Source organism: Ursus americanus, chromosome 12, assembly GCF_024610735.1.
Source record: "Ursus americanus isolate L20-20 chromosome 12, mUrsAme1.1.p, whole genome shotgun sequence".
Lineage (NCBI taxonomy): Eukaryota > Metazoa > Chordata > Mammalia > Carnivora > Ursidae > Ursus > Ursus americanus.
In genome coordinates, this window is record NC_142138.1 from 38,713,743 (window position 1) to 38,727,824 (window position 14,082).

The following is a 14,082-nucleotide window of genomic DNA, read 5'->3' on the forward strand; positions in this document are numbered from 1 at the left end:
TTGCTCTTTAGCTCTACTCCAATTCCTTCCACATCCTAGATGGCTTCAACATCCACGCCTTCTCAGTTACATGGCATCCTGAGCTCCAGTGACCTCCACTCCACCTCAAGCAGACTTCTCGCTTTATCCTTGTCCCTGACTATTCCCCCTGTGAAAATACAGTTCCAATATTTCATTCTCAGGCCATAACTTCTCACCAGTCCTACTCTTCCACTCCCTAATATGCCTGTCCTCCAACCTTTAAAATTTTTTATTATCTGATTAGCAAATAATTGAAAGTAATGTAATCTCATTGGAATAAGTGGAATAAATACTATTTCCTCCATCCCTACCAAGGCATGTAGGCCTCTCAACACGTTTCTCTGTGCTTATACCAACATTGTAAACTTATTCACAAAGAGACACTTGTTTTGATTACAAAAGATGAATCATACCAAATACATAATTCTGTGACTCTTAAGAATAAAAATTTTTTAAAAATAAAAATCATGAACAAATCTCAAGCCAGCAGATATAGATTGGATTCATTCTTTAAGTTGCTGCACGGTATTCTAGGTACAGACAGCACTGCCTGTGCTTCCCCTCCATAGGGAACTTTCACTTGTTGTTCGCTGCAACAAACTTACTGACCCCAGGACACCTTGAAGTGGGCTTTTCAGTGGAGTGAAGTGCCTCCAGTCTTGGTAGTTGAGAAGAATGGACGCTCATGACTGAAAATGTCTGGGAGCAGAATGGTTTTTCACAGCCCTTCAGTTGAGGGTAGCAGGTCTCGGGCCATGAGAACCAAAGCCATCCACCTTTCACCACCTGGTTTGCTACTGCCCAAGAAATGTGCAGGGCGGGCTGCTGGCAGGTATTGAGGGAACCACAACCATGAGAAAGCAAGGAAAATTAAAACTTATATGGGGTTTGGAAAGAAAGATGGCCAGCAGAAGAGAAACTCGAGATTCCTACTATAGTAGAACCAATGGAAGAAACAGATGAGAATTTTAATGAAAATATAATGGAATTACAGCCCTAAAAACAAAAAAACAAAACCCAATACTTTCAGGAACTAAAAAACATGATTTCTTAATTAGAAATTCAGTATCCAACAGAAAGAGAATGACTGCCCTTGAAAACCACATTAGTGGTCATAAAAATCAGGTGGAAATACCTCACAAGATACCCTGTGACAGACCCTGAGGGAAAAGGCAAGTTGTATGGAGATCATATCCAGGAGACAAAACAAGGAGGAGGAGAGGAACATGTGGAGAGGTAATAATTGCATAAATAAACGAAAAAAAAAAAACTTTTAGGACTCAAGAAAGTCTTGAGGCCCTGAATATCAAGGATAGAGAAAACCCTGCCAGGCTGTCAGCACCGCGGGACAAGAGCTTTCTGGGATAGTGGAGAGCTGGAGTAGGGACACTGCTCAGGGACACCAGGGCACTGACTCTGGGCCTCCCTGATGCTGAGTTTGGTTCACACACCAGAAGAGCCCAATGTCTGTATTTCATGCTAAGTTCTTCTAGGGTCTGACACACTTCCTGTTGTCCTTTGTCACTAGCACCTGAGTACCAACCTCAGGGACTCCGTGGTAGTCATTTCCTTCCACAGTCTATCTCAAACTGCAGGGACTAATTCTTAATGCATAGGCACAAACCACCTTGGCAAAAATTAGAAGTATAATAAAAAGAAAATATTCATAGATGAGGTAAATGCATGATTGTTACACGAAACCTTTACCTTTATGAAATGTCTACGAAGGTAGTATGATCATAGTCAAGAGCAGAGACTCTGGATGCCTGCCACTTGCTAGCTCTGTGGCCTTAGGCATGAAACCTTTCTGTGTTTTGCTTTCCTGAAAAATAAATAGAATTAATAGCACCTATTAAGTGCTATTAAGTGTAAAGATTAAATGAGTGGGTACATGTCCCACACAGGGAGCTTTGTCTGGCACATAGCAAGTCCTCAGTAAATAAAAGCAATGTTGTTGCTGCTGCCACTGCTTGCACAGAAAAACAGCACTGTACATAGAACTTTAATTTTAGAATCAGAAGAGTTGAGTTCAAATGTCAACTTAAAATTTAAGAGTTTTATACCATAGCCATAGTAGTTAATCCTTCTATGCTTACATTTTTTTCATATGTGAAACAGGAATATGAATACCTTTCTCTTCAAACATCCATCCATCTATCCCCAAACATCAGCCGAGCATCTACTATGTACCAGCTATTGTGTAGTGGCTGGAACAGAAATATGAATAAGGTACAGTTCTGCCCTTCAAGAGCTCAGCCCAGTGAGCAATACTCAAGAACCTCAGTTTCCTTTCATCAGAGTATTTCTTAAAGCTCCCTTTGCCTTAGGAGGTGAAGACAGGACTACAAGGGTCAAGTATGTGTTTTAGTAAAAGTATTATGATTAAAAAAAAAAAAAAGGCAACAATAATATTGTTAGCAGTTGTTGGGCAAATAATGTGGCCAGTTCCTGAAATTACCGTATTACGCTATTTTAAGAAAAATACTAGTAAGCAGTTGGGTCACTGACAAGGAGCTCCAGTAGACCCTACAGCAGTCCTGGGAGTGAGGGGGACCAGAGAAAAGCAGGATCCCATTTCTGGTCAGAGAAGAGGATAAAACATCTTGCAGAGATAGCTCTGTTCATAGGCTGAAACATGTAGGACACAATTTGCTTCTCTGAATGATCTTTTGAGACCCGAGTGCCCTTTGAATAAAGAGCTCTCAAGCCATTGTCTGAGACGAGCTACTACTACCTGATTCCTCGTTGACAACATCAATCCCCTTTTAGAGGATTCTGCCTTGGCGCATCGGGTAGGAGACTGGGGGGAATAAGTTTTTGGTTTCTCTTCTACGTCACTGCAATAATAAAGACCTTATCCTACGACTTCTCGGTATTAAAGCGCTTACTTTGATCATCCCAAGGGAGCTGGCTATGAAAAGGGGTGGGGAAAGTTGTTCCCCTTTAATCTTTAACTCAGGGGCTTTAGAATGTCTACAGTGACAATACCAGACAATCACTGATAAAAAATGAAATAGAAAAGAGACTGTGAATTCACAGGAGAGCCCAAATGCCCATTCTTTATAAAGAAACAATGAATGCCAACATATTTTCATCTGTCACCATCCGTTGGCATTTAATAGCTATGATTTAAAATGCTATATTAAGAGCCTCACAGAAATTATAATGGTATCATACTTGAAACAGTATTAATTTGACATTTGGTATCTTTAGAAAGTATGTAATTATACTATTAACAATTAATACCCAGAATATTTTTCTTGATTATATATATGTCTATCTTACCACAAAGTAAAACAATTATATATGTTATTCAAAATCATGTATTTGGCTCATAACTGGCCTAGATTTATTACAAATCCACTTAAATGATGGCTACAGTCACAAAAAAATGATTCTGGCTTCTTTTGTATGTGTGAAAACCATTCTAAAAATCAATATAATTTAAATAGGTATAAACCAGAGCTAAATGAAAATTATCCAGCAAAAAGGAACACTAACATCTGTATCTTAAAGTTGCAATTGGATAATAAATTGTATTTAAGAAAGCTACATAAAAACTCTACTACTACCACCCATAAATTAAAGTATATTTATTATTATTTTTGTACCTAATCATGTTTCAGACTTAGAGTAAAATCCTATTGCTTATAGAAAATAAATCCAACTATTTATCCAAACATTGTTACATAAGAAGTTTTAAGAAACTGTAAATAATTCTTAATACTCTCATTCTGATTCTCTGACTTTTCAAGACTATGTTGTATTTCCTTCAAACATACTTCCTGGTGTTGTGCTTGCTAAAGAAAGAAAGGAAGAAAGAAAGAAAGAAAGAAAATCAATAATGACATTCATATCAAAGGGTGGTGTCATAATGTAAAATTTATATATACAATAATTAAATACTGACTTTTAATTATTTAAGAGAGAGAATTCTAACATCTGATATGTGCAAACAACTTATCTTAGAGCTCACTTTTCTTTAAAATCCAGCATAACTAAAGTACATACATGGTTGATCTCTACTGTGATATAGTTTGTTGTAATACACAGTCAGCCTCAAATGATTACATATTTAACATGATTAACATAATAGATTTCATTTAAAACTCTCATAACGATTTTTCATTACATTTAACATGACTTATTTTAATACCAGTTTTTGCCATTTTCATATTTTATATCGTAAGACTTTTGCTGCCTTAAAAAGTGACAGAATTCTAGTTTTGATAATGTGAACATTTTATTTTTCGAATCCTTTAAAAATAAGAACTCTGAATATTATAGGTGTTCTTTATTTGAGGGAAAAATTAAAAGCCCAATATATTTTTTAAAAATATTCAGTTGCATATAAATTCTCAAGTAGATCTGTTTACTGAAAATACTCCAGACAGATAGACTGCAAGTATTATCTAGCTTCCAACTGAAATGCAGGCACCTTAAGAAGAGAAATCTTTCATTTCCTTCCTATCTGGTAGTCAATGACACCTGATACCTTCTGAAACTGACTGATGCCCCTTCGGGGCAGTGGAGTTAGGTATGAAGCAATGTGCTAGGCTGGGCTACACAGAGTCATAGAATGAATACAGTGAACCCTTATGGAACATCATCAATTTTATTCAACGGTTTGGAGGGGAAAATATTAATAAGAACACACTTCTATTGTAGGGTAGAAAGTAAAATGTTCATAGATTTTAGGATCCAAAGACATTTCAGGCTTCAGGCAGGTCAGCCTGGGTTAAGCAGGTGAGGCCATGCTTGGGTCTGTGCATTCACTCTGCCCCAGCGGAAGCACTTGGGCAGAAAATCTGAAGAAGCCTACTGTGGGCCGGGCACTGTGGAAGACACTGGGGTATAACCGACTATGAGACCAGCTCTCAGGAGTGCTTACAATTCAACTGGAGCTAAGACACATATACAAAATAAATACTGACCTGCCCACGGAACTGTCCCCTGGAAGGGACAGAACACACAGACTCAGCAATGTCTAAATCTTTGCTAGAATTCTACATTTTTACTACTGTAAAAATTATCAGATTTAATAGAACATCACAAATTAAACTTATTTATTTTGGCAGATTTAACCAAGCACGGGGAAAGTTATAGAGAAACCCAACTCATCTCACTACTTATTTTTTCAGAAGCCTTAATTACACATGTTTTACAGTATCAGAAATTCTGATGGTGAGAAAAAAAGTTAAAAAATAAATGTATAAATAAAAGAGATTTAGAATAAAGAGCAGACCCATGCTACATTAGAAGTGAGAAATGTTTGTTCTGATTAAATTGCCATGGAAATTTTGATGGTGATAAAATTAAATTAATATTACATGTCAAAAATCATTTCACTTTTGAACTTTTCACGTCTTCAACTTTTTAGACACTTGGGAATGAAAAAATAGTTCTTGTGGAGTCTCCAGTTCCCAGAAACGATAAAGTATCATCATTTTCTACGTCATCAAATAGACAGTTTTCAAGTAATCTAGTCACAACTAGTGCTAGCTTCCATAGTATCTTGTGCCAATTGACTAGTTTCATGAATATTTAGGAAAAGACATCCGAAGATTAATTAAACACAGCCAATTTGGGATTCTCATTTCATGGCTGAGTGGCCCACAGCACCTATCTTATATGCAGATATAACAACACCGAATATTTACTTAATACAAACTCATCACTTTCTAAAGTATAATATTCATTACTCAAGACATATCAAAGTCTATCTCAAAATAGTTTAAATTGTGTATCTTAAAAAAAATGAAAAATTTGTACCAGAAATTCCTGAGTAGATTGTATCTGTAACTTTCATTAAGCAGCTGTTGTGTGAAAGTAATATGCAGGAAAGGGCCTGATGAGACTTTGGGAAAATGTGGTAGGAGCTACCAAGGATGCAGGGTAATAATTCTATGGCATTATCATGACATTTAAATGTTTATGGTTTATGTTATTTGTTATTCTTAATATTACCAGTAAAGCAAGAGTCCTGATTCCCCTCACTTCACACTTTAACTACATGGTAAGAATGTTAAACGCTAATTTATTTTTTATGAAAATACATTAAGCCATACTAATACTTACGCTGTTCATTTTGCAAACAAGTTGATTTTGTTCTTCATTTTTCTTTCTAAGTTCAGTTTCCAGACCTAATATTTTAATCTGTAAAGCCCTCTCTCTAGACGACATTTTCTCTATTTCTTCAGAAACCTGTAATTTTCATTAAAAGAGTAAAATAACTATGCTTTCTTTAAAGTATGATCTAAAGTCTTGACATAGTTATACTGTACCTCTTTTTCTGAACAGTTTAATTACAAATTGTTTAAAGATGTTCTATCCTGAGGAAACACATATAGCATAAGTATGTTTACTTCTCTTTGCAGTAAAAGTATCTGCAAAATTAGCCTGAGACGGAAGAAGTATACGTATTTGCACTCCTCTGTGACTTAGGTAAGTGTTTTGCCCAATACTGTATTTTTTTTTTAAAGATTTTATTTATTTATTTATTTGACAGAGATAGAGACAGCCAGCGAGAGAGGGAACACAAGCAGGGGGAGTGGGAGAGGAAGAAGCAGGCTCATAGCGGAGGAGCCTGATGTGGGGCTTGATCCCATAACGCCGGGATCACGCCCTGAGCCGAAGGCAGATGCTTAACTGCTGTGCCACCCAGGCGCCCCCAATACTGTATTTTTATAACCTGCTGAGACCAGCTGGCATGTTGTACTGTATTTATATTCACCTTGGTGTCCAGAGGCGGGCTGGAACACAGCAAGTTCTCATTCAGTGAGGACAGTAGACTGAATGAGATTGGGGCAGGGGATGAATACACTTCACTCACACATACAAAAGAGACTGGTTTTTCATTTATTCACTTCCAAAGTGGTCTGAATTTGAGTTTTCTTATTTCTATGATTGCTTATTTTAGCAGAAAGTCTAGCTTAGCTATGTTCATCCAACGACTCAGATATGTGGGAGCCTATTTGCAAGAATGCTGGGTTGGAGCCACACACCAGAGTAAAAGTTGAGGCGAGGACTAGTTGAGGAGCAAGGAGCTGGTGGGAAGGACTGTCCTCTACTCACGCTTCTATAAACTCAGTTCTGAATTATTATAAAGTCATTGACAAAGACTTCTTTTGCACAAATTCCAAGGGCAGTTGTGTGTGAGGGATGCCAGCAGGATCTGAAGCTGTAGGGGAAAGAGACTTTGACAGTGTCATCAGTGTGGACAACGGTGATGAGGCAGTGATGGCACTCCTCACCTGGCAGGAACTAGAGACAGCCCCACATTCCAGTGCAGCGGGACAGAGAAGAAGGCAGACACATCTCTGGGGACTCTCAACACTTCTGAGAAGGAATCTGAGAACACCTAGCGTTTCCAAAGTCCACTTAGGCTGAACCCAGGATGAAGTCATTTCTTTTCCTCCCAAAGGTTGATGGAGCTGAGAAATCTGGATTACATTTCTATCACTGACAATACATTTTACTACTTAGCTTTTATTCGAGGATGTATCTTTCAAAGTAAATTTAAATTGATTTCCCAGAGTTAAAATATATATATATATATATATATATATATATATATATATATATATATATATATATATATGTATGTATGTATATGACACTTGTGATAAAAGAGTGACACTTCAGGGATATCAGGTTTTATCTATTGTGGAACTGCCATTAACATGCTTGAGAAAGACATGGGTGGAAGAGAGTTTAGAGGGAAAGATCCAGAATTTAGGTATTGGATATGTTAAGTTTGAAATGCTTATGTTAAGTGGAGATGTCAAGTAAGTAGCAAAATATCTTAGCCTAGATTTCAGGAGAGAGAGAAGTCTGGGGTGGAAATATACATCTGAGAGTCATCATGGTATAGACAATCGCTCTTTGGCATCATTCAGTGTGATGAGGAAACTCATCATCCCCATTTCACTAAGAAACTAGAGTTTAGAGAAATGATTCACTCTGGGTCAGGGTGTAATGTGTCAGAGCCAGAATTCAAATCCAGCTCCTGTTGGGACTCCAGAGCCCACCTTAAGTCCTTTCAAGATTACATTTTCAAGTCATTTGATAAATTAACCTGTTCTCCTGTGTCATTTCCCATCACCCCCACGTTAAACTAACAGTGTCCTCCGGTGTACCTTGTACCCTCCCTCTGTTGTCGCATCAACAGGCTGCATGACATTTGTCTGTTCACATATTATCTTCCCACTGGACTACAAGTGTCCTGAGAGCTGAGGCCAGGTCTGTTGGAGGAGGTCATCGAAAAGACGTGACCTTCAGGTGACCCACGAGCTGGACCTGGGCAACTGGAAGCTCCCTACCCTCTCCCCTGTCCTTTAGATATGTGTTCCGCTTTCCTCCCCTGCTCCCAGAAGCCACTCCAAGTAAAGAGCCTTGAGAAAGGAATGTGGTGTTGAGGCTATTCGGACTGGGTACATGACTGAACCTAGTTAAGGCCCTCTATATAAACTTTTAAGATTCTGTCAGGTGTAGAAATCTACTCATCTTGTGGCCATCCAAGACAACTCTTGTGTTCCCTTGCTTATTAAACCTGTCACCTTCCAACCTGGAGTGGTTTGCCTCTTTCTACCATTTCTCCCTGCCCTCTGCGTACAGTTTTCCCATAACACCAAGGAAACTGCTGAGGAGCTTGTGAACTAACAAAGTCTTATTCATCTTTGTACCTCAAATACTAGCCGAGTGCCTGACACACAGTGAGATGTGTATTAAATGCTAACCAAATGGATTTAACTGGAATTTAATTCTTAAATGTACTTATGTAGCAATATTGGCCAAAAGAAAAGGGAGTTGAGCTCTACAGCTCACCAGATCCTGATCAAAACCAAAATGCCCAACAATTTGCACAATTGCTTTGGTTTTATTTAAATAAATAAATAAATTTTAAAAAAGGAGGGGGGAGCTCCTTCCAAGTCTTCCATCTCTGCCCTTTACCCCGCCACATCATCATTTACCTACTGAAGTAACTGCACCAGGAATACAGCTGTTTAGCTCCAAAAGGGAAAAGTAGGTAAAAAACAAAAATGTAATTGCTCTCTTTACCCTGTCATCAGGATAAAAACAATAACTGTAGGTTTGGTAAGATGAGATATTGTCTGTTTAAAAAGACGACTCTTTGGTAAACTAATTAAAAAGTTTCTAAATAAAGGCCATCTGTACCTTTTGTCTTCCTTCTTCTAAAGCAGCTTCCAGCTGTCTGGCCAATGCCATATATTCTGCAGATTTCTCTTTAAACTTAAGATTGCTATGCTTAAGACATTCTTCTTGGTTTGCCAGCTTCTTCTCAAGCTCTTTATTTTCTGCATCCATCTGTTCTAATTTTCTTTTTACAGAAAACATATATTTTAAAATTATAGTGTGTAGAGAAAAATGTAACACCAATTTTAAGTCAATTTAATACTTACTGTTTCAGGTTTTCACACTTCAACTGAATAAGATAATTTTCCTCTTCCAGAGAAAGCTTTCTCAGAAGATTATGATTTGCATCAACCTAAAAGGGGAAAAATAAAGTTTTCTTGGTTATTTTCTTTATAACCAACTTCCAAAGAAATCTATATACTATGTTGTTAGAATAATCATAAAAAACAAGAAGATACAAATATTATTATTACTCCTACACAGAGAGACATAAAGAAATATTACATTGTTAAGACACAAGCTCTTAAGTTCCTGGTTAATTTTAAAAACACTAACTGCCTCATGAAAAATCACCTACTAAAGATTTATTTGAAAGATGGCAATTAATACATTCTGAACAATGCTTTCTTGCAAAAGGACATTTATTTTATTAACGTTTATTTTATTAGGTAAATTTGAAGACTAAACAGTATTAATCTCCTATTGTCAGGTATTTAGGTACTCTTACAATTTCTTGTTTTACCTAAAGATAGTGATTGAAAATTGACTATCTATGAAGTTGTAACTACAAGTAAAAACCATATTTGTGAGAAACAAAACAAGCAAATCAACCAAAGACAATTTGCTGATACCAAGACAGAATATTCTTCCCATTGTTTCAAAACTTACACTTATCTTAAGAAGATTTGAAAATAAAATTTCTCATAATTTAATTAATAATTTAGGTTATCTTCACAGATTTGACATTTTCCTAAAAAAATCTCTTCTCAGAAATTTAAATTTAGCAAAATTTTGTTTGCATGCCTTTTAAAAACAGGATGCATTTCAAAATTAAAATCCAGATTACATTTGGTAGACAGGGAATTGTTCCTAAAATTGTTTTGCAAATAAGCAAAACACTTGCTACCTCCTTGCACATGCATCTTTGAAAAAAATAAAGAAATATTTATTAAGCACTAACTCTATGCTAGGCATCGAATTAGGAGGTGGCTATGTGGTGACTAACTGGGCACCCATGATCTCTGTTCTGATAGAGTACAAAAGTATATGTTGGCAAAAAAATAATTAAGAATAATCCAAATGGGGGCGCCTGGGTGGCACAGCGCTTAAGCGTCTGCCTTCGGCTCAGGGCGTGATGCCGGCGTTCTGGGATCGAGCCCCACATCAGGCTCCTCGGCTATGAGCCTGCTTCTTCCTCTCCCACTCCCCCTGCTTGTGTTCCCTCTCTCACTGGCTGTCTCTATCTCTGTCAAATAAATAAATAAAATCTTTAAAAAAAAAAAAAAAGAATAATCCAAATGAACTTGATTCATAATTCTAATTAAAATAAATTGCAATTTTTGTAAGGTAGATTATAGTACTTTAGCATATCCTGATGCCAAAAAATATATATGTAAACATAGCATAGCTCCTCTCATACTATTACCATGTTCTGAAATACCTAAATATAGATTTGTATGAATAAACTAAAATGAGCAATTTTAGTTACCAATTTTTCACGATAAAATACTAAAAGAATAGCGTGCAGAATATTACAGTATCTGCAATAAACTGATGAACTGATGGAGATGGGAGTAAAAAAAAAAAAAAAAAAAAAAAATCAACCCCTGACATGAGTGCCCTCAACTGGTGAAATCATTCCAAAGTTCCCTTTAACATAGCTAGTAGAAAGCAGAAAGCCGGCGGGACACCTGGCCCTGAAGCTCCCTAACAGTGTGCGCCTGGTCCGCACATTTCCCCTTGCAGTGCTGCAGCCTCTCCTGACACTCGTGAAGCCTCCGTTCCGCCGCCGTCAACGAATCGCGCACGCGCTCTAACTCCTGCAGATGAGACTCCATCTGGCCTCTCATCTGAGTTGTAGCATTAGGGAAATAAGTGCAAGGTCACACATTAAGCATTAATGTTTTTACTATCTTAAATACTACATATGCTCATAATGTAATAAGTATTTTAGGAATAATGGTTTTAAACAAACGAAAAGATTCAACCAAATACATATGAATAAAAATTAAGTTAGACTCTGCTAACAAGAACACCTACCTCAAAAGTGGGCTGTACTTTGGTTTTCAAAAAGTTTGTTGAGTGACTAATAAAACCATTAGAATTAAAATTTTAAAAATAGTTTTAAAAAAAGTTTGTTGAGTAAATGCATACAGTTATATTAGCCTATAGGGAGAACATTTAACCTACTTAGGAAAGCAAACTTTTTGAATCTTGTCATTTACCTTCAAGCATAGTTATTACTAGTAAAGCTGGTATGGTCATTTGCTACTGCCCACCCATCAGGCTAAAGTAATTGTCACTTTGTCATTCAATCTTGTAATTAATATTTCAATTAGAACAGCCTTCCTACACTCATCTGAGTCCAGATTGGTGGGGTTTACTGTGCATTATGTCAAGATAGCTCATATCACCAGTCCTCAGTAGACTGTCATTTCATCACTAATACTATGAGCAAGTTTCTCTAATTTTATCTACATTCACCCCTTTGGCCACTGCAGTACCTCACCGCGGCACTTTTGTGGAGATGTGACAAGAAGCAACCCTAAGAAATGCTTACATAATTAATTAAGAAAAAATAACCAAACATATGGCATTTAGAATGTTTATAGGGAGGAAAATACAAGAGCCAGAGTCTTTCCCTGAGACAGGGAACACTTAGAGCTACTGTGCACGTCTGGCATTCTGAATCACAAAAGATAAAACGAAAACAAAGCATACCTCTGGGTCCCCAAACATCTAAGGGCCCAGGAGAAAACCAGGAGACTTATCAGTGGAAAAGGAAAAATTCCGTCTTAAAAAATGACTTTTCTGGTTTAATACCAGTTAGAAGACATTGTGACTCACGGTATCTGAAAATCACAGGCTTCTGCCCCATTGGCCTCCTGAACAGGTTTTTTAATAGACTTTTATTTACATTGCTGCCTAGCAAAAGAGAAGACCTTTGCGGTGGTACATCTCGTGAGAGAGACACACCAGGACACATGCAATGCTAGACATGCTGCTAAAAATAGATGAAAAGTAATTCTAAGAAAGTAGTAAGTTGCATGTTTGGTGGGCTATCTTTATCTCTGTTTAACCAGCAGAATGCCTGCTCTGGCTGACCTCTTCTTCACACTGTGCCTCACTCAGACTTCTCAATCCCAAGATGTGGGGGCAACCCAGAGACAGTCACCTTATTACACTCAGTTGGAAGTGACTGGTAACATCCCATGACCTCTCCAGCCGGCAGTCAGTGTCCTACGACTTTCACCGCTTCCTTACCAAAACAACATGAGAAGACCCAAAGAGGGATGCGGTTTCATGTAAAAATTTGAAAATATTCACAAAAACATCATCACTTGCCAACACTGGCCTTCCCCTCATTCTGTTGCAATGGGCTGATAAAAGGGAAATGATGCTGTTTTTTTAAATATTACTTTTCTTCCAAAAAGCATTTAGCAGAGAATTTTTACTTTGCCTTTTAGACACAAAAGATTTAGTATCAAAAACAAAAAGGTGGGATTAAAAATGAGAGATATTCAAGTTTGCATACTTATGGCTGATGGAGCCAGTGATAAGTGATAACCAGTTTTTTGAGATATATGAGTCTGCTCTTGTATTAGAAAAATCAAACATTTATTCTATTTTCCAAATATTAGGAAAAAGTAAAAAAAACATTCATACAAACAAACATTTCAAGCCTGGAAGAAACATTACCTCCTTAGAAAACAAACTCCTACAGAGATTTAAAACAGATAATTCCTAGGTCAAAACTAGAGAAAATGACCACAATGAAAGAATAGTATAATATTTTAAAGTATAAAACATATAAATATTATTTTATTGCTTAAAACATCAAACTCACCTTCTCTAATTTTTTATTTTTGTTTTTTGTAATTAGGTTATTTTCACGTAGCAAATTTTCACATCTGCTTTTCACCATTTCAGCTGCTTCTTGCAACTTTTGTATCTGAAAATAAATTATGAGTAACATTTTATTAAAACCATAATGTAAATTAAAAAACACATGAATTCGTATTTTTAAACAAATCATTATTTCCCTATCAACACCCTCAGTATCTTTATCTGTTACTCCTACTTTAATATAAGAATCAGTGCTCTACTCCAATCCACAATTCTTTTATGATTTACCTGTCTTTTCCCATCAATAATTCTCGACTCTCCCCTTGAGCCTGAATATTAGAGAGATCTTTATTTGCAGGTCAATGTCATTTTAAAGAATCAAAAAAAAAAAAAAAGAATCTGAAGACTAAGGAGTAACTGAAATATGCTGACATGTATGTCCACGTGCAGATTTGGGAAAAGTCAGATTTATTACAACAAAATAAATTAAATTTTTGTTTAAAAAAAAAATCAACCTCTGTTCCAAACTAGCTCCCATACCAATTACTTTATATTTAAACAAAACAACGCTCAAAAAAAAAAAAAAAAAAATCTGAGGCGTTTCCACAAAGCCCAGAGCCTAGAACATGCACATTATTCTGCTGAGGGATTAAACGCAAACACCCCGCTGGAGGACCCAGCTGACATTCTCAGTAACAGGCCCACAGTCCACCACAGCCTCAGTCCTACCTCTGGCAAGCTCTGCATGACTGTAGGATTCCTACTGGATGTCTTGACTGCATCTTCCCATCGAAACATCCAGATGAACTTCCTTCCTACTTATTGACAGAATGCCCTCCT

The 14,082-nt window shown here is 36.9% G+C and overlaps 1 protein-coding gene across 3 annotated transcripts in view; it reads right to left on the minus strand.

The window, feature by feature from the left end:
• Positions 1-1,862: 1,862 nt before the first annotated feature.
• ODF2L (outer dense fiber of sperm tails 2 like) overlaps positions 1,863-14,082 on the minus strand; it is a 36,680-nt gene continuing 24,460 nt past the window's right edge. The window contains exons 12-17 of one of the 3 annotated variants that reach the window (XM_045801863.2): positions 13,244-13,348; positions 11,088-11,246; positions 9,444-9,529; positions 9,199-9,361; positions 6,100-6,225; positions 1,863-3,821 (exon numbers count right to left, since the gene is read on the minus strand). In XM_045801863.2, coding sequence (XP_045657819.2) covers positions 3,693-3,821; positions 6,100-6,225; positions 9,199-9,361; positions 9,444-9,529; positions 11,088-11,246; positions 13,244-13,348 — 768 coding nt within the window. In that variant the 3' untranslated portion in view covers positions 1,863-3,692. Of the gene's footprint in view, positions 3,822-4,443; positions 4,869-6,099; positions 6,226-9,198; positions 9,362-9,443; positions 9,530-11,087; positions 11,247-13,243; positions 13,349-14,082 lie in introns of those variants that run through there. The other 2 variants (XM_087866076.1, XM_087866077.1) reach the window with 2 other exon arrangements.